Below are 21,024 nucleotides of genomic sequence, written 5' to 3' on the forward strand. Positions count from 1 at the left end.
TGCAAGCTAACTGTAAAAACACCAACTCAAAATGATCTACATATTAGGAAAATGAAAAAACATAGACAATTCTTTATTTGTTTCATTCTGAAACTCAATAATAAAAAACGTACTAGATCCACTGGCAGATTATTTCATTAATAATAATAATTTTAAAAAAGCCTCGTAAGTTAAATAATCTGCCAGTGGAACTTGTACTTTCCCCCCAATATTAAGGAATTATTGACTTAAAGCAGGCTCCTATATTTTGCTGAAAGGTTACTTGTTAAGTTAGTTTTGTTTTATTTCAAGTGTACAAAGATATTTGCACTAGAAACTAAACCAAAATTACTTGGTAAGATTTCTTGTTTTTGCAGTTCCCAACTAGACTTGCTCCTGGTTCTGTCATGGTTAGTCACATTTACAGCACCAACGTTCTCTATAGGATAAATAAAGAAGACAACAATAAGTTTGTCAAGAGGCTGATATTTTCATTTCAAAATGAATATAATAATTTTTTGTGTTATTGTGGGGACAATTTCAAGTTGTTTGTTAAATGGTTTGGAAAGTTGGAAAAGTTGCTCTAAATAGTGCAAATATTAGCAGCATACATTTAAAATACACAGAAGTAGAGATCTATACCACCAACCTCCATAAAGACAGTAATGATCTTAAGCTGCAAATCTGTTTTGCCACTTCTCAACAACCTGGACGAAGGCAGACCTCAGCTTTCACAACATGAAAACAATAACACTTGGTACTTCCTGACACTTGTGGCCTCAGGCAAGCAGATCTGCTAGATGTACTAAAAGAGGTCAGCCCAAAGGTCGTCTCTCAAGCCAATCTGTCACATTAATTATGTTTAACGTGAGCGAGGCAGCGAACATTTGAGGCTCGGGTTGAAGAGTCCAAACCACGCAGCTGCCACTTAAACCTAACTGACTGCTATAAATAGTCAGAATATATGAGGCAGGATTGTATTGGGATTGTGTTTGCATTTGTTTTGTGTACCTGAATCGCAGGAAACCGAACACTCAGTCCAGTCGCTGAAAGGAGTCACGATGCAGTCCTTCTTGCAAGGCAGCTGACACGGTCGCATCGTGCTTGGGCGCGGGCCTTCTGGACACCTGAAACACAAAACATATACATAATCAGAGCCACATATTGATCAAAACTAGTGCATTGCAAACACACAAAATTTTACCAAGTATTTTTGGTCTAGTTTCTTGTGGAAATACCTTAGTACACTTTAAAAAAAAGACAAAATTAACTCATAAATAACTTTTCAGCAAGATATAGAGATATAGGAGCTTGTTTAAAGTCAATAATTCCTAGTCCATCCATCGTCTTTACATTCTTGTCCCTAGTGGGGTCAGGAGGGGTGCTGGTGCCCATCTCCACCTAACGTTCCAGGCGAGAGGCGGAGTCACCCAGGACAGGTCGCCAGTCTGTCGCAGGGCAACACAGAGACAGACAGGACAAAACAACCATGCACACACACACTCACACCTAGGGAGAATTTAGAGAGACCTTCTTACTGCAAGGCAACAGCTCTACCAACTGCACCACTGTGCAGCCCCATGATTCCTTAGTATTGATGAAAAAGGTCTAGTTCCACTGGCAAATCATTACATTTATAAAATGGGGAAAATGTCTTCTTATAAGTGAAATAACACAGCGGTGAGCAGCATTTTGCCCTCCAGCGGGAACATGGGGGCGGGATCTTGCTCCTGTGACACTGCATAGAGTCCATATATAAATAGATTTAACTATCAGTGAGTAATAATCCCTTTGAACCTACAGAATATGGGGTCAAGCCAAGGTTTTTCAGGCCAAGGGTGATCATTAATCTCCCATCATTTAAGCACCTTAGGTCTCCTGCGAGTACCACTGGAACAACATAAATGGGTCTTGATAGACCTGCTGGAAGTCAACTGGTAATCCCATCTCTGTGATCCAGTCTAACTGGTCCAGCAGCGGCAGGCTGTCCTCATCCTGTGGCTAACTCCGCCGTCGTCTGGGTCAGGGTTAACATTACTAACAATCAACGCTCTCCTCTCGACGTTCCTCGCTTATTAACGCGCCATTATCAGCGGAACGATAGCGAGCCTCGCAGGCAAACTGCAATCATGTACAGGCAACACCAGGAGAGGTTTATTTTTAATACCAATAGACGGAGCTAAATCCCTCTCAAGCAGAACAAATCCTCTCGTGTCTTCATAAAAGTGAATGGTCCAAACGAAATAAACAGCTGCCGGATGTAGCGGAGCAGCTAGATTTTCTGCATTTGCGGAGACTCTTGCACATAAAGAAGCGAGTAAACGTGTGTATTTCTGCAGGTTATTTCAGACACAAGTGTTGCTATTTGGACCCTATGAAGCAAAGAACCAAAGACAAGACAGATGAACCAGAATTCAGTATGTTTGGTTTACATCCTGCCCTGTATAATATTTATAAGAAGAAAACAACATTAAAAGGAAAAAAAAATACTGAATAATCAAACAAAAATCCTACATATCATGTTTGAAGGTTTCCTCTACATGTGGCATATCGCCATGGCAACATAAAAGCTGCCACACCTTCAGAATCAAGTTGCTTTTAAAATATATGTTAAAACAATATAAAGTCAATGAGATATACATATTAGCCCATATTTGCACACTTATACTAACTATAATCAGAGTTCAAATGTCATCAAATGTAAAAATTTACTTTATTTTGAAAAACCAACACTGCTAGCTCCTGCCTGTGAAATTAGCTTCTGTGCGCTGCGCTGTTTTAAGGAGTGAAGTAAAACTCAACGACAGTTTGAGGCAAAGAAAAGGCGAAATAACTGTACGTAAAGAAGGATAAGTTGAATGAATGTTTATTTCAAGCCTGTGAAAACGACTGTAATGTCAACTGCATTTTGAAAAGCAGTAATGTAGTTAATTAATACAGTTCGGTCTCTATGCGTAATGTTTCAGATCCGTTTTGAAGGCTCCCTTATTATGGTATTTAATCATCAGCGTTATGTCTCCATATAACCCTTCGTCATTTTAAATATTTAAAGGATTGAGTTAACTTTTTGTTCTGCAACTCAAAAGACTTAAAGGCGACTTATTATATTTCCCTGAAAAGGTTGGAATAGATAAAAACATGCTCATTAGTTGTTTTGTGTAAAATCATTCTCAGATAATGAGATTGTAGTCTGCTCAGTTTTGCCTATTTTGAGTTTCTTTCAGAATGAGCTGTTTTAGGGTTAAATAAGCTGCTGGTGGCCACACCCCTTCAACTCAATGTTTACACTCGCATGTGAAAATAGTTGCAAACAGATGCACAATTATGCAACCATACATCTTTGAAAAGCAGGAGTAGAGCCTCCTGCACAACCAACAAGAATGCAGCAAGTGGTTTCTGGATGGTAAGCCAACAACAACAAAAAAAACACTTGTCTTTTATAGCAGCCATTGTACAGCTCATACAGTGATAAAACAAGCTGACCAAACGTGCAAGAGCTTAACTGGTGTTGCTAGGTGACAGGCAAAGCTTTGCTGGGGTTGCTAGGTAACAGCGTAGTTCCAGTCAAATGTGACTCGTTTTATAGACACTAATAAACATGAACTTATTGCCAGAAAACAGTTGTGTGTTTTTTTTAAACTGCTGAGCTGAGACCAAAGTGGAAGTATAAAAATGTGAAAAATGTGAATTTTGCATATTATATCCCCTTTATTGCTCAGGCCTTAGAGAACAAACAGATGTACTGTACTTCTCAAGTGTGAATGTTTTTCACAGATTTCACCTACTTGGCATCTCCTTTCCATCTCATGTTCTTCTGAGGCTTTCAGGAAAACAACAGTATCGACTGCGGGGCTAAAAGCCTCAAAGTGCATGTATTTACTCGAGTCTGTGAGATTTATGGGGCCTTTAGTGAATAGAATCTTGAACTAGCATCATTCTTTTTAAAACTCCAGGCAGTCAAAGTTTCATAAATACTTAATCAGCAGGAATTAAAATCAGTTTCAGAACAAACCATATAACATCTGGGTTTATGAGTTAAGATGACTAATAATCTCTGTTTAGAGTTTCTTTTGTCAGACTTCTGGTTCCTTAGTTGTAGATGCCACATATTGTTATTAATTCTTTATTCATTCATTATTCAGAGGAGAAGGCAAATAACACAGTTAGCTAAACTTATTCAGTCCATCTTTTCCTGTGATTATATAAAATTACTGAAATAACAATAGATGCCTGATTAAAAGTGTTGCTATGGAGCTCAATTTTACTGAATGTGAAGCTGAGGCCGTTAATGGGGAAAGGGGAAAAAATAAATGTATTTAATGAAGACCCACTTAAAACTCATTGAAGTGGGTTGTTTTATTTAAAGCCTCATAATTATTTCCTCCTTCATCAAATCAGACTGGCACTTTTTAAAAAAATCATGTGTTTGGTTGAGCAGACTCTTTAATAATTTTTTGTGCTCACATTGCTTCTTACATGTGATATCATGGTTATTTATATCATGAAAAATCTCCAAACAAAAGCTGATTCTTTAACTGAGAGTTTTACTTACGTTTTAAAGATATTTTATAATTTTCTCCAGGTGTTTTAATTATGTGTGGTTTTCTGAAAAGTGGAATAAAGCAACTACGTGAAGCAAAATTTATCATTACGTATTCAGACAATACTCATGTTGAAAAGCTCTAAAGTTTCTGTAAGCATATGATTGAATATGGGCTAGAATGGGAAAATAGCATTATGTTAAATGACATGGAATAAAAACATAAATAGTTTGCCATATTCATATTGTATGAGTCTTGGGGACGCCACAGTTCCAACCCTCCTCAATTGCGACCCCCATATATGGAGAAACCTGAAGTTTGTACGTTTCCTGTGGAAACTAGCAGGCGGTTTTTCAGTGAGACGTTGCTATGACAACACATTCTTCAATTAGCTTGGAGTGCTTTAGAAAATATTAATAATTAATTTATCATAAAATAAAAAAATTAAATAGCTTCTTCTGGATGAGACTTGTCATTGAATTGATAGCAATTCCTTATTCTGATTGCTGAGCATGAGAGTCAGTAAATCCCACTTGTCTTTGTGATTTGCAGCAGTAACAAGTTAAGTCTGACATTCTTTTATCTGAGTACAGATTTATAAATTAGCTGTATTATTGAATGTAATGCATTAACTACATCTTTAAGTGTTACATATTGCTGTTTGTAAAACTTTTATATTAGGTTTGGGGATCTTTATTGGATTTTGTACATTTATTTGCAGTATTTGTGGTCTTTTCTCATTTTTTCCCTCCTAATTTATGATTATAACGCTGCTATAGAAGATGAACATGCAAGAATTTAATATTAAAATTTAAATATGAACCCCTTTTATGCAGAGGCACAACTACCAAACCAATGTTTATTTCCAAAATACAGCAACAACCAGAATATTTAGAGCATGAGGCTGTCTGTGGGGGTGTGAAGCTATTTGTATTAATGTCATCAGTGCAGTTTTAATTATATTTCCATTCTACCACTGTGTTTTTTTTTCTTTCTTTTGCGCCTTCTTTTGTTTGTGAAAATCGTTAATCTTTACTTATCACACTGTTTTAGCTGTTTGTACAAAGAGCTGGGAGTATTTCACCCCAGCGGCACTATTTCTTTTTCTGTGTCACTTCCCTTTAGCTTAAAATGGGCTACACTTCAGTGAACCGAGAAACAGCAACTGGTTTTAACATCCTCACTGGTTCCAGTAAGCAATACAGCCACAGAAGGATCCTCAAATGTCACCATTTGTAGAAACACAAACAAGATGTCTTCCATTAATCAGTTCTATTCAACAAGAGCCCATTTTCTGAAATGACTAAGTAAATGATTGTGCTGGATGAAGGATAGAGATTTAAGGCAGAGAACTGTAAGCAGTTATAAGTGTACACACATAAAAGGAAATCCTGCTGGGAGCAGATAAGGCTAATTAATTTCATTATCAAAATTAGGGACTACAAAACAAGACCATGCTTTGTTTAATTTAAGATGAATCAGTCACGGTTCTTCAAGGACGAGTTTGCTGCTGTCTTTTGGTCTCAGGAGTTTTCAGCAATGTCAGAAAACAAACAGCCTCAATTAGACAAGATGGCTCACAGAGTTTAAGACTGAGGCTGCCGAAATGCATAACCACGGATCATTCAGTCTCCGTTTTCACAAATTCCAGCGCGATTACACAAATGCCCATTTGGTAGCAGTCGGCACACAGACCGTCACAATCAATAAGCAGACATTGTTGTTTTTTACCCCCTCACACAATAACAGCTTTCTTGATAGGATGATAGCAGACCAAGCCTGAGGCACTGACATATTTTTCTCTGTTGTGTCCCACGTTTCTATTGGGCTTTGACAGTTAGTGTGTGTGTGTCTATGTGTGTGTGAGAGGCAGACGTGGCCTGAGGCGGAGGGGGTGAAGGCAGCTCAGACCCATCTGTGGGTGAGATGGGTCGCATCTGCATGAGGATGTTGCGGGCAGCCATGTTTGCTACATGGAGACCAACAATGTGAATTGATCAACAATACCTGCCAAACAAAAGCAACAACTGCGCAAAAGTCTTTCTTGTAATCTCTTAACGGTAAAATCTACATTCGACTCGTTTTTGTACTTCCATTTGGGTCTCTACTGCTTTTACAAACATTAGAGACCCAGTAGCAGTAACAGTAGTAGTGCTTTTAAAAGTGGCTAAAAAAAAGAACAACAAACTGGTTTTTCACAAGTTAATGTTTTTTTGGTGTCTGGAAAATGAGCCGTTTCAAAAATCTCTCTGAAATCTAATGTCATAAATCAGCAGGCACTGCCCATCACCTAGCAACCAAAGTAAAGTCCAGGCTGTTACCTAGCAACCCAAACTGATCTCTGCCATCACCTAGCAACAGAAACTGAGCTCCAGCATGTTTGGTCAGTTGGTTTAACTGTAAATTGGCTGCTGGAAAGCACAAGTGTTTTTTTTTTGTTGCTGTTGACTTGCAATCCAGAAACCACTTGCTGTATTCTTGTTGGTTGTGCAGGCGGCTCTACTAATTAGTCTAATGGTCTTATTTCAAGTGTACTAAAATATTTGCACTACCAACTAGACCAAAAATGCATTGTAACATTTTGTGTTTTTGCAGTGTGACAATTTTGCTCCCATTGCTGAATAACTTTAAAATCAATCCACAAACAGCAGCATCTATTCTTACTTCCATAAACCGATCGTAAACCGTTAAACCGTTCTGAATGTGGCCACATTTAGTTAGTATGAGTGATCACACACACAATCGGATTTTAGTAAAAAATAGGATCTGAGCATCAAAACATACACCGTAAAAGTAGCCTAAGACAACACGGTGATAAGTAGTATCTAAATACTGTTAATTAAATACACTGGACTGACCAAAGTCAGATTGGAGCATACAGGGGTCAAATGGAAAGACATCAGCAACGACCTTTCAGAAGTAGTTGTTGCTGTCCTTCAATCTTCTGTTTGATTCAATCCACAGAGACATTCTAGAGAGCAACCGACTTTCCAGGTCATCCTGAAGTTAGAACGGGTGTTTATCCACTTCTGATGTGTTTGCACCACACACATAAATCGAATATTTTGTTTGTTTGTGTTCTCTGCAGTAATGACTGTTTTCTGAGCCCATTTGAGAAAGGCAGCAATTACTTTCCTGTCTTTCTGATCAGTGGTGGAAAGTCACCGCACACTGATATAATGTTTACGGTCTGGTTAAGAAATAAAACATTTGGATAAAAAATGGATAACCTTTTCCAGAATTTAAAACCAAATCCTTGCACTGCTAATCTCAAAGCATATATCCATCTTATTAACATTACGATACCACAAATGACAGTAGATTAGGATTCATTTACAACTTTTCTATGCTGAGAATAAATGTGGCCTCTTCCTGTTTAGTTAATTAACTCCTGCTGCTTTGAAAACTTCCTATTCAACATGTTGATTAGCAGAACCTTCAGTTAAAAAGCATAATTGGCAATCAACCTAATAGGACCCAGCACGCCCTCAATGTTAATTGAGCCTAAACTTCGAATCATTTTCTCCACAAGATTCAAAATAATACATATGCACATGTGAAGCCTCAAAATAACATTGCTTTACAGAAAGTTTTTTTTTTTTTTTTGCAGTGCAATGAAGCTTAAAAACCTTGCTGTGACGGACACTAAAGCCTGAAAATACATAATTTTGGTGTAAAAACTCAACCAGTCAGATTATCACAGAAAGGTGATGGGACATAATCTGAAGAGAGACTTCTGCCCAACATATTCTGTCAAGGTGTTGCTCAAATGGTTACAAATAATCATGTTTTTTATTTATAACTATGTGTAACTTGTGACTTTCAATCATTTATTTGAAGAGTTTGGATTGCTGGTTGGAATAATAATGCATTTCACTGCAAAAACACCAAATCTTAGCAAGTATTTTTAGCCTCGTTTCTAGTGCAAATATCTTATTACACTTGAAATAAGACAAAACTAACTCATAAATAACTTATCAGCAAGATGATTTTTTACTTAAAAGCTTGTTTTAAGTAAATAATTTCTTGATTTTTATGAAAAAGTACCAGTTCCAATGAATTTACAAAGATAATTTCCCCCTGTGTTTACTGAAATAATCTGCAAATGTAACTAGTACTTTTATCAATATTAAGAAATTATTTACTCAAAAAAAGCTGCTATATCTTGCTGATGAGTTACTTTTGTCTTAATTCAAGTTTACTAAGATTTTTGCACTAGAAACTAGACAAAAAATACTTGGTAAGATTTGGTGTTTATGCAGTGTATACCATCGTAAAAACTTATTAAAACAAAAAAATAGTTTTTTATTCAACATTATAAATACAAAAACAAAAAAACTCAAACTCTGACTTACTCATGAGTTAAATGACATTAACAAGCTGCTGAGAAAACATTCACTGTGTATAACAGTTTAAAAAATCTTCAAAATAATTCAGGTTGGGCAACTAGTTTTGGTAGAATTAGTAACGATAATTTAAATTAGTCGGTTTCCTGGCAAAGACGTGACTATCCAGCATAGTATATACATTTTTTAAAAGGGTTGAGATTATTGACAAATAATGACACTGAATAATAAAATACAGTAATATTAGCCAGATTTTTAAATTTTAAATTCCATTTTTGAAATTTTCTTGGAATAATTTTACCGCTGGATTACCCAACAGCTAACTACAGCAGCTAGCTATCTAGCCAACTAACTATTATGTTCACATGACTTTACAGTTTATTTGCATTTTACATTGTATCTAAGAAAATGCAACTAAACAGATTAGAATAATTAAGCTCAATTTTCTGTTTTTGCTTGTTTTTTAGACTTACAGCCATTGTTGCAAGCCAAGTGTTTAATACTGTCCCTAAGTAAACCTACAGTATGTCAGTACAGGTTTTATATTTTTCTCCACCAATCTTATGGTCCTTTCAGTCACAAATAAGCTCCGTTCTGCTTTGCTGAATCTCAACACAGAACATAAATGAAAATGTAAATATGGACAAGACAAAGATTGATGGCAAAGTGTGCTTTCTACATTCATGCACAAAGTGAGATCAGTGATGCAGCTCACAGAACACCAATTTAAAGCTTCACTTTTAAACGAGCAGTTTAGAGAGCGGCCATTTGTTTACAGCCTGACAGACCGTCACACTTTGCGTTGTTTGGGCTGATGGACTCTATTTAGAAGTCTATTCTTCAAGATCTCCATAACTCTGTCAATTTAAGCATTACAAAAAAAGGTCCACCAAGGAGAACGTGTTAAAAACTTCAATTCAATGACACATCTTCAATAAATTGTATGCATTTCTCAGAAAAGGTTTGAACAGACTCAGCTGGGGCCAATAAAAATTATAATCAACAACTAAGAGTGTGATAAAGGGCTTGTTAGGACACTCAGTTATCCTGCTTCAGACTGGTCTTTGGCTCAAAATTATAGATGATTACATAAGATCACTGACAAGAGAGAAAGTAAATTGGAATTCCTCGCCTACTCTCCAACCCACTGAGCTTTTGTTTCACTCACTTGCCAGCACAAGTTTCTTTTTTTTTTTTTTTAATAAATACAGGCGATAAAAGATTATCCAAGACTTGCAAAAGTGGAGTCATTGGGTGTTTTTCACAATGGTTTGATTGGGGACCAAAATTGCAACATTTGTTACATTTTCAGTTGGTGTGGTTCGCTTTCACACTGCAATGTGTCAACAATCCAAACAAATTAAAAAACCTTTTCATTTCCTCGCCTGTGGGGGCGCTGCACCAAGAACTACTGGAGGAAATGATACAAAAACCTCAGAAGAAGACACTGAGTGCACTTCCTTTATCACGGAACAAACAAAAATGGAGTGCCGTCAGATTTAAACAGTTGTAGGATTTCTCTTTTGTCTTTGGTAAAATACCACGAGCCATTTCTCCTGCTAGCGCTAAAAAGGCACATTTGTTTTGGTTGTATTTACCCAGAATGCCCTGCGCTGTAGTCCGCTTCCTGCTTTTAGAGCTTGCATCCACATATGGATTCGAACCACACCAACGTTCACTTCAACTAAACTAAGACCCAGATTTTTAGGCAGACCAGAGTTCCCTTTTTTGGTGGATTACGGATTCACACTTCCCCGAACCGGACTAAAGTTTTGATTAAAGTGGACTAAACACAGACAGGGACAATTCTCTTAATTTTTACTAACCGTGTTTGCCTTGACATAAACACACCCCAACTCAAAAACATTTGTTCTCATCCTTTATTCACCAATCAAGATTTATGTCTTTCCTTGACTTGAGTCATATGTGACTCTTTTTGTTTGATCCATCTTTTCCAGTGCGTATAGAGGACTATAACTAAGCTCATCTTAAATCAAACAGCAGCTAGACAATTGAATCTTGGATGGCAGCTTGGTGTACCAACAGGACAATGATCCCAAACACAGATCATCTTGTTTGCCTTCCTGAACAGTGATCAAATATACAATATACAGTGACCAATATACAAATGTACAAAAGCTTCAGCTTTTGGCATAATTTGTGTGTTTTGGACTTATTTGTGCAAAACACAAACAAGTTACCAAATGCTTGTTTGTGTCATAAAGTTTTAACAATTTTATCATTGGAATAATTCCACAATAATTTCAACTCATGAACCCATATTTTGCCAATATTCAATATAATATAATTTATAGTCAAAAAAAGCCAAGAATTAATTTGACATTCATACCCATTATGAGTGAAAATTAGAATAAATCAGAACTCCGTGACTTTATTGTTCTCTGCTTTCTCGTCCTGGTGTTGTCGAAGGGATCGTTGGAGCGAAAGCGACGAGCCCTGAGCTGAACTTTCTGACAGATGTTTGGGTAAACTCATCTATTTTGAATTCGCCTCATGTGGTGTGGTCCTCACAGTTACCCGCAAACATCCTGCCTCTCATCTGCCTCATGATTAAATTGCCTTAAAGTATCAATCCCATTTAATTACCGTCATTATCATCAATGAGAAATCACCAGTACCCAAAACGGCAGGGTTAATTAGGCTTTCAGGGACACAGAGATTATTTATCTGTGGTAGCCTGCAAAGGAAAGATATGAACTGGGACTCATGTTGGGTGTGCTCCGTTTACTTAACCAGCTCTGTCAGTCTGCTTGTTTTCACTCTCACTCACTTTACACTCATGCTGCTGGCACTTCCCTGTTTTCATCATAATCTGCAGACATCTGCAGGTACTGATGTCCTTTCCTCATGTGTTTGTCAAGCCAACATTTTAAACAAGAATGATCTAAACAAGCAAACATTTTAGACTTGAGAAAACAGGAGCAGCTTTTCAGAAAATGTCAAGCTAAAGCTCACAAAGCAGCAGCAGAAACATGACAAAAATACTGTTTATTAATTTAGTACTAATGGATGTATGTGCTGTAAAGATGTTGGCAAAAATTTTACCACTGTGTTTTATTCTTTTTTTTTTCTATGAACAACAAAACTTTGGGAATTTCAATCTTCAATTTACTAAGAAATTTCCAGAACTAGGTTATTGTCATCCGAACCTACCAAAAGGTTCGAATTACATTTTCTCATGTGAATGAGAATCGTCTGCCTCTTAAAAACGTATTTAATTAAATTAGTTTCTGTACAGGTGGTAGAGCTGGTTCCTGAGTAGTTTAAAAACAAGATCTTCAGATCTTCACATACCTAAATCATCTCTTCCAATTAATTTTTCTTATAAAAGTGTATTCTGAATTTACATTAGGGAACATAGGGCTGTGAATAAACAGAAAATCATCTAACACTTACTGTATTAGCCTATTGTCGCAAATTTGCATCAAACCTATTCCAGTCTTAATTCATCTACCTGCACAAACTAAGATCTTGTTGGAAGCAGTTTGCTGCCATATAATAATCACATGTATACCTAGTTACGACTAATTTCACTAGAAATTGATTAATTATTTGATAATTGTATTATTCTTACAGGTAGTTCTGACTGCAGACTGATAACCAGAGAAGAAATAATAAACAATTTACTCTTATTTGTACACATAAAAGTGAAAGCAACAATATAAAAAAAAAGTTATGCCTAACATTACTATAAATAAAATAATCAATACATAATCAGGAATAACTGCTTCACGTCTGCTTTAACAGAATCACTTACAACAATATAAAGTCAGTACGTCATATCTTTAATCAATATTCAAACAGGAATAACAGTTTACTACAGAAAAGGATTTATAAACTGGTAGTTTTTAAAGTCTCCATTCTAAAGTCTAAATCTTTTGCTGATTAGTATTGTTTGAAATAAAGCAAATTAAGTTTCTGTAGTCCCAGTTTTTAATCAGTGTTAAACCTCAGGTTTAGAAATTACCCTGACTCTGAACCTAACGAGGTGCAGAGAAGTTTTTTCATTAGTTCTTAAACTTTGTAAAGCAACCCACAGGCTACTGATTAGAAGGTTTCGGTGCTGAGCAAGAACCGGTCCACATTAAAGCTGCAACTGGTGGGAAAAAAAAGTATTTATTTCGACAGATACTGAAACGAACTAAACTGTTTATCTTACAAAATGCCTTCAGATGATATACAATGTTAATTGGCTGGATATAAATAACCTCATATTTCTGTTCATCCTTTATTTCTTTTAATTTAATCACTTTCTTTTTCCAGAAGAAGTGATTATAAAAACATCTTCAATAAATCAGTTAACTGTTGTAAAAAATCATTCAGATAAAAAGTCTTTCTGTTTAATGAGACTCAGTCAGACCAAAAATAGACTTTCTAATGATGTGTGCAGCTGCATCTGATTGCAACGTTTGATGTCTGCATCCGCAGAAATTAGAGCTTTGCATTCACAGGCTGGTGTCAAATAAAAGTCAAAGGATTTGGGGTTCGTAAAAATCAGTGTTGAAGCTTTAAAAATATATATTTTTTCTGTTTTCTCTTCTTTAGGTACATATTCACCCAAGAAATTCAGCTTGCACAAAGTAGATTTTATAAGGTGAAAAAGAAAAGTTTAACAAAAACTCTTGAATTATCTAGACATTAATTCAAACACTCAACATATTAGAATTATTTCAGCCTCTATGGACAACGTGGTGTGAAAATTTAATAGTCAACAAAATGCATTTTATTATTTTACCCTTTGTATTTTTGCAAAGAAGCTACTATTTTGAAAATTTGATTTTTCCCAACAATTTTGTGTATTTAAAGAGCCACTACCTAATTATATTATATATATATACTATATTATTAATTCAAATATCGCCCAAAGTGAAGACAAATTGTGTTAAAAAACAAAACAAAACAACAACAACAAATATTGGCACAATAACAAATTTTGCTAAATGAAAAATTCTCCTAGAAAATGTTGCAACAAACTAATATTGAGAATATTGTTGTTTTGAGACTATTTTACCAAGTAATATATTGATAATGGCATAATAATGGAACTGGAAAATATTCTAAAATAAAACACGACAACCAAACACCATAAATAAAATGGATTCTAAAGTCTCAGTAATCAAAGTTATCTTTCCAAAAATATTAATCATCACAATGGAAATGATTGAGTTTATGTGTTTAACTGATTTATTGAGTAATTCCTTATTGTGACGGCCTGGCTTATTGTACAGCAGGGGTGTCCAAGGTGCGGCCTGGGGCCCGAACGTGGCCCCCCGACTGATTTTGTGTGGCCCTTCAAATGCAATTAAAAATTTACACAAGTTTTGTCTGCCAGCACAGGTGGTTGATCCAGGTGGAGAATTTCTGTTTTTAATTAACAGAAAATGATTACAAACAAATTAGAATGTTCTTATAATGGAAAATGTTTGATGCAATATTCATCTATTTTGCATTTTTTATGGTTTTATTGTAAACAGGAACACATTTACTTTCTGATCTTAACTCAAAAGCAGACTTTAGTTCAGCAAAATATGCTCTTAATTAAATTTGATCCAAAAAGTGCTACAATATAACTTGAGCCTTTCTTTCTAATTTCTGTGGATACAGTGATTTCCACACCCATTCTTACAAAAACTGTAACTCCTTTGTTTATGTCAGTTATTGTGTGCTCAGTTTATTGTTGACCAGATAAAATTTGAGTTAAAGTTTTCACAAATGATGAATTTTAGCCTGAATGAATCTGCCTCCTGTCCAGGCAAGAATCATAATTCGTCTTTGAGATTTTCCTTCAGCAGTTCGTAACTGAGATACCTAGCAGAGATTATTGAGCGTTAAGGCTGCAGCTCTGGCAGGAGAGCAGAAGATCTGACTGAAGAAAGTGGCAGGACTTTGATAGCTTGCTTCTACCGGCGTTAAAACCGAGGTGATGGAGTACATCAGTGACATTTTACTGCTCATGCTAAATGACCCATTTCTTCCACTGATGAAGTTGCTGCAGGTTTCGTGACCTTTGATTCTCCTGGAGAAGTCGTTTCCAGGAAACCGAGGGATAACGAAAGGAAAAAAATACCTCTGACATGTTTTATGCAACGAGGGGAAAGTATTCTTCAAACATGATCAGTCAAGTCAATGAATCAACTTTAAATTTTTATTTTCTGGGCTATTTAAGTGTTTTCTGAATGCTTTCAAATGTTGTTTATTGTGCATACTTTAGTACATATAAAAACATCAAACTTTTCTCCTACCTTCTGGTAGTAATTCAGACCAAACCTTTCCTGTCTTAGATAAATAAGGATCAGCAAAAATGTTTTTATTTGCTAAATGCCAAGAACTTTTTAGATTTCATTGTTTTTTTTAAAATATTTTGTGAAATGGGTACATTTATAAACACTAAGACTAATAATCAAATGACTGTGTTAGCTTCAATTGGTATAAAATGCTGCATATGTCAAACACGACTTAAAAGAATTCAAACTTTGTAATTTAATGCCTTGAAATTGAGTCTCTGTCTCTTTAAAAACTCCAGTTGTTTCTGAAACTCTGCCTTCAGGAAGTTATCACAACATGGCGCATCTATTAACCCTTTAATAACATTTCTACCAGCGTTTCACTGAGAAGTAGCTCCGATAGTGAGCTCAGAAGATGAGCAGTTCCAGCAGCCGTGTGCTAATTCCTGCTGGCTAGTCTGAAGGAGCCGAGCAGAGGAGGGCTGCTCTGTGAGGCAAAACCTTGGAAGCTTAGAAACTGCAGCTCAGAGGAGGAGCTGCATCTCGAGGGCAGAGCTAGGTCCAACCAGGCATTTTGCACAGCTGAATGGTTGCCTGGGAGATTAAAGGATTTCTCCAACACGCAGGAAAGAATCAAAGCAAAGCTCCAAGTACATTTTAGATGAGGCAATAACATCAAAAATGTTGATTTTACACAACACTGCCCTGCCAAACGTTGCCTTTGAAGGTTTCCTGCTTTAGATAAAACTGAGATCTGCTTACTTTTTGGGTGGCACCTGTCCCACGTTGACCCGGACGCACATGACCTTTCGAGTCTGCACTCCCATGGAGCAGAGGCCCTGAGCGTCTGCGGCGGGACGCGTCCCTGCAGAGGTGTTGAGCGGTGCGGTGGAGGGGTCCTCGGTGCACGGCCCCCAGGGCCCCGTCTGCCAGTGGTAAACAATGCAGGCGTGTTCGTTACAGTTCTGCACCTCCTGCAGGGCGCTGCTGTTAGGACACAGCGAACCACCTGAGGATGAGAATTAGAGAGTCAGAGGCAAGCAGAGCTGGGTAGTAACTAGTTACTGTTACTCAACTACATTTACTTAAGTAACTTTTGTTAACTAAATATACCTTTAGAAGTATTTTGAATATTATGTACTTTGTACTTGAGTAATTTTTTTTATTGAAGTATTTCTACTCTTACATGAGTAAGATTTCTGGATTTTCTGCCCACTGAAGACACAGACACAGACCTGCAATTTCTGGTAAAGTTTCACAAGTTTTTATTGAAAGAAACTGATTTGAAAAATCTTTCTTTTGCTTTAATTTAATTTTTGTTACTTGTATAAGTTTTTGTCATTTTGGTCCTAAAAATACCAAACTTTCCACTTAACTTTATATTTTGGTCTATTTGATGAAGTAATTTTTAAATATTAAATGATTGGGTACATTTTTTTATCAAATACTTTTTAACTCTTACTTCAGTAATTTCTTGGAGGGCTACTTTTTACTTTAACTTGAGTAAAAATATGTTGAAATAGAATCACTCTTACTTGAATATATTTTTTGGATACTCTACCACCTAAAGGTCAAAAAAACTAAAACAATAAAGCTAAAAACCATGAGTGGCTCCATGAATTCAAACTCCAGCTGTTTACTCAACTTTTAATTGCGTTATTTTAGAATGCACACCCTTTTCATGCGGTTTTAAAATTTCCAAACTTGTTTCTCTCTTTCTGACAGTCTTCTCTCCATTTTTGGTGAGGCAGCAGTCAGTCACGGACTGGGAGCAGTGCTTCAGACACTTAAAGCTTTCAGTACAGATTGGGAGGTATCGCAGGGCAGGGAGTCCTCCACAGCAGAGGTTCATTGCCGGAGTTGTCAGGCAGCCAGCTCTGCATAGAGCGGCAGCGTTCACACACTGGAGCCAAACTACTACAATGAGATCTCTGCGACTTCCTTCCTGCTGACTGTGCCAGAAAACCTGAGCGGACTGAGCGATAACAGCCCCAACATGAACATGACATGTGAAAATAAGCTCAAAGCAGCTGTAGGTGGGACATTAAATTACACTTAAAGCAGCTCTCAGGGAATATTGAACTCTGCGGCTTCGCTAAAGAAAGGTGAGAAGATAAAAAGGACCCGATCATATCCAACAATGAGACAGCTGTAGCAAACAGACAGCAGGACAGGGGATAAAGGCCAGAAATATTATTGTTTTCTATTATTCCACTCTCATCCACACACTTGTCTATGGCAATAATGTCACAGTCATTTTTATTTCAAGATTCAAAATCAAGATTTCCAGTTGTGGTAGAATGTATTGGTAAAACCCAATAACAAACCTCTAAAATTTTAGTAAATAGCCGCCTCTGCACTCTGTAAGTACTTCTTAAAGTTAGATAATGCTGAACATCATTTCACATTGATGTAATTTGGCAGGATACAAATACAGAAAACTACAGAAGATTACTGCCACTGAAAAAACCCCCAAAACCCTCTGGCTTTAATCTCCTGTGATCAAAAGTCCAAATTCTAAGGAAAGGTAAGAATGGTTACCTTTTTTGTCAGAATTTTGAATTTTTTTTATCATAATTTTGACTTTCTGGTAAATTCAGAGAAGAAAATAATAATTTTGAAATAAAAATCTAAATTCTAAGAATTTTTTTTTTGTGGTCCTAATCCTCTTCAGTTGAAAACTCCTTTCATTTGATTGATGAAATATTATTTAAGGATACAAGGGTTATTTTCAAGGTTCTATTTCCCCTCTGGGTGACAAAAACTTTATGGTGGACCAGATTTGGCTCCTGGGCCTCGAGTTTGACACATGTGGTCTATGGGCTACAAAAAGCATGTTTATTACATTTTTTTGAATAAAATCCTTTGTAGATAATGAACCCCCGCTTAAATACTGAAAGTTTTATTATGCTGAACACCAGTCATTCTCAGTGTTTATAAAAATGAGCTGTACATAAAATGACACTCTGAAAACATGCCTGAAGTGAAGCTGTGAGCTTTTATTCTGAGCTTCAATCAAAATGAGCTCTTTTAAAGTCTCTTGTCACTTTAAATCCATATCAGCTACTGGCCACGCCCCCCAACTCAATGCTTACACTCGCACGTGAAAATGGCTGCAAACAGATGTGATATTATACAACCGTACATCTTGGAAAAACAGAAGTGGAGCCCCCTGCACAACCAACAAGAATTCAGGAAGTAGTTTATGAATGATAAGTCACCAGAACATTTGTCTTTTCCAGCAGCAATTGTACAGCACATACAGAGGTAAAACCAGCTGACCAAACATGCTGGAGTTTAGTTTGGGTTGTTATGTACCTGACTGGGCTTTGCTGGGGTTGCTAGGTAACTGACAGTGCCTGCTGATTTTTGACAACAGCTCATTTTCCAGACACCAAAAAACAAGAACTTATTGCCAAAAAAATAGCTGGATGTTTGTTTGTTTATTTATTTATTTTTGAGCAGTTGGGCTGGTTTTAGAAGCAGTAGAAACCCAAATGGAAGCACAAATGTGCAAAATCTGAATTTTGCATCTCCTTTAAGTTTCTTGATGATCAATCACTCAAACAAGTTTTTTATCTCATATTTGTTTTGTTTTAGGCACGACTAGTCAAAATGTTGTTCTTTTTTACTGCATTTCTTTGTCGCAAATGGCAAACGTTTCCAAGAATAATTACTTTTTGCGTCTCATTCACAAATGGCTTCTTAACATGAATCTTGAGCATCATTCATCTTGATGGGTGTCAAACAGTGAGAAGCACTTAGGGCTTTCCAAAGTCCCTCCATAATCACCACAGAATAGGCAGTTATGCTAATTAGATCATTAATTTGCTTATTAATGCACTAATTAACACAGAGTCCCGTGCAAACATGGGTGGCTGCATATTAATATGATCCCTGCGTCTTACGCTTTGAGTGGTTCCTGCAGTTCCAACAAGTTTCTCCTTCATTAATATGCAACAGACAAGCTGCAAAATCAGCCAGGGAGCTCGAAATCTAATCAGATAATCTGCTATGCAGATAAAAAAGGATTCTTTCAGTTATTGTTCTTAAGTTTGTATATTTACAAAGATTAGAGACAGTTATTTAATAAAGTCATAGGCCCTCTAAAAGCTACATCTAGTCTACTAAGAGTCAAATATTACCGTAAAGTTCTGGGAACTGGGGCACCCGTGACAGACCTTGATAAAAAACAGATTTTAAATGTTATTATGGCAGGTTAGAGCTGAATAAACTAATACTACAACAGCAGAACAACAGGCAGGCTATTTCACACAAGACCAACAAGGCCTGACTGAATTAGGCAGCAACAAGCTGAATTAATTCAAAATCAATTATAAGTTCCCCCTAAAGGGGTCTAAAAGGACAACATTTCTTCTGAGCTCCAAACAAGCCAACTATTTTATGCAAACACATAGCTAGAGGTTTAAAATAGCTACCAGGAATCTTTAATTAGAACCGTTACCCTCCATCACTGTGATCCACGCCACAACCATCGCAGTGACTGAGCAGAACGCACACCCAGATGAGAGGATAGAAAACAAAAAGGAGAACACACAGGTTCAAACTCCAAAGAACGAGAAAAGATCCGACAGCGAGATAAAAGTGAGCGTCAGGCGAGGAGACAGACCAACAGAAATAATCATCAGGACAGATAAGCAGACTGTGAGATAAGGACAAACGCACAAGCAGACAAGTGTGAAATCAGACACTCTGTGGCTGACAGCAGAGGACGACTTGAAACGGCGACATCTGAATGTTTTCTTCCAACTCTCATAGTGAATTCACCTTCTCCGGCGTTGTACGCCAGAATGGAGCGGGTCCTCATTTGCTTGCCCTCCACGGTTTTGCTGGAGCACGTCTGGGAGCAGGTTGACCACGGCGTCCAGTCGCTGAGCACGCAGTCTCTGGCGCAGGGCACCTCACAGGAAACAGGCTCCAAAACGGCCGAGGAGGAGCACAGGCTTCTGTCCACGAGCTCCCCTGGAGAAAAACCAGACACAACCGGGTCAGAATTAGCCAATTTACAACTGTAATTACAACTTACAACAAAAATTTCAATTTTACATAAACTCTGCCTTCTGGTTGGGAACCTTTAGAACAGCGTTAGTTTACTAACTAGTTTCCTAGGAAGCTGTACTTGAATCTCCTTCCTTAAAGGTGACATATTACACATTCTTTAACAGGTTAGGACAAGTTTATACTCCACACAAAACACGTTACATGTTAAATTTTTTGCACAAAATCATTCTTAGATAATAAAATTTTAGTCTGAGTTCCAATTAGAATGAGCTGTTTTAGGGCGTCTTGTCACTTTAAATCAAAATAAACTTCTGATGGCCACGCCCCCCAACTCAACGTTTACACTCGCATTTAAAAATGGGTGCAACATAAAGCAGCAATTGGTTTCTGAATGGTAAATCGACAACAAAGCCGTTGTCTTTTCCAGCAGCCGTTGTACAGCGCATACAAAATCAGCTGACCAACCATGCTGGAGCTCCGTTTGTTGCTCGGTAACGGGCAGTGCCTGCAGAAGGTGACTTAATCTGGAGCTTTTAAAAACGACTAATTTTCCAGGCACCAAAAAATATCACCCAACTGACAAAAAACAGTTGGGTGTTTTTTAAAAGGGCTTGGGAGTATTTTTAAAAGCAGCAGAAATGCAAATGGAGATATAAACGTGCAAAGTGTAAATTTTGCATTATAGGTCTCATTTGAGAAGAAGAAAAAAAAACTTTTTGAACTGTTCAGCAAATATCTCCACTCGAGTTAAGAGACTCTTATTCTGGAAATAAGAGTATTAACTCCATTACCAATCAACTGTATTTGGATGTTTTCCCATTTTTCTATGCTGAAAACTAAATGCTTATAGAGGCTGTTTGTTTTTGGGGTTATTTGGGAAAGCAGCTGTAA

The 21,024-nt window shown here is 36.9% G+C and overlaps 1 protein-coding gene across 2 annotated transcripts in view; it reads right to left on the bottom strand.

The window, feature by feature from the left end:
* Window positions 1–21,024, bottom strand: part of LOC102221553 (thrombospondin type-1 domain-containing protein 7A-like) — a 201,330-nt gene that overhangs the window by 62,002 nt on the left and 118,304 nt on the right. For both annotated transcript variants that reach the window (XM_023330941.1, XM_023330939.1), the window contains 3 exons: window positions 19,900–20,094; window positions 15,874–16,120; window positions 991–1,106 (listed from right to left, as the gene is read on the bottom strand). In XM_023330941.1, the coding sequence (XP_023186709.1) occupies window positions 991–1,106; window positions 15,874–16,120; window positions 19,900–20,094 (558 nt within the window). The remainder of the gene's footprint in view (window positions 1–990; window positions 1,107–15,873; window positions 16,121–19,899; window positions 20,095–21,024) is intronic.

The sequence above is a fragment of the Xiphophorus maculatus genome, chromosome 3, assembly GCF_002775205.1.
Source record: "Xiphophorus maculatus strain JP 163 A chromosome 3, X_maculatus-5.0-male, whole genome shotgun sequence".
Lineage (NCBI taxonomy): Eukaryota > Metazoa > Chordata > Actinopteri > Cyprinodontiformes > Poeciliidae > Xiphophorus > Xiphophorus maculatus.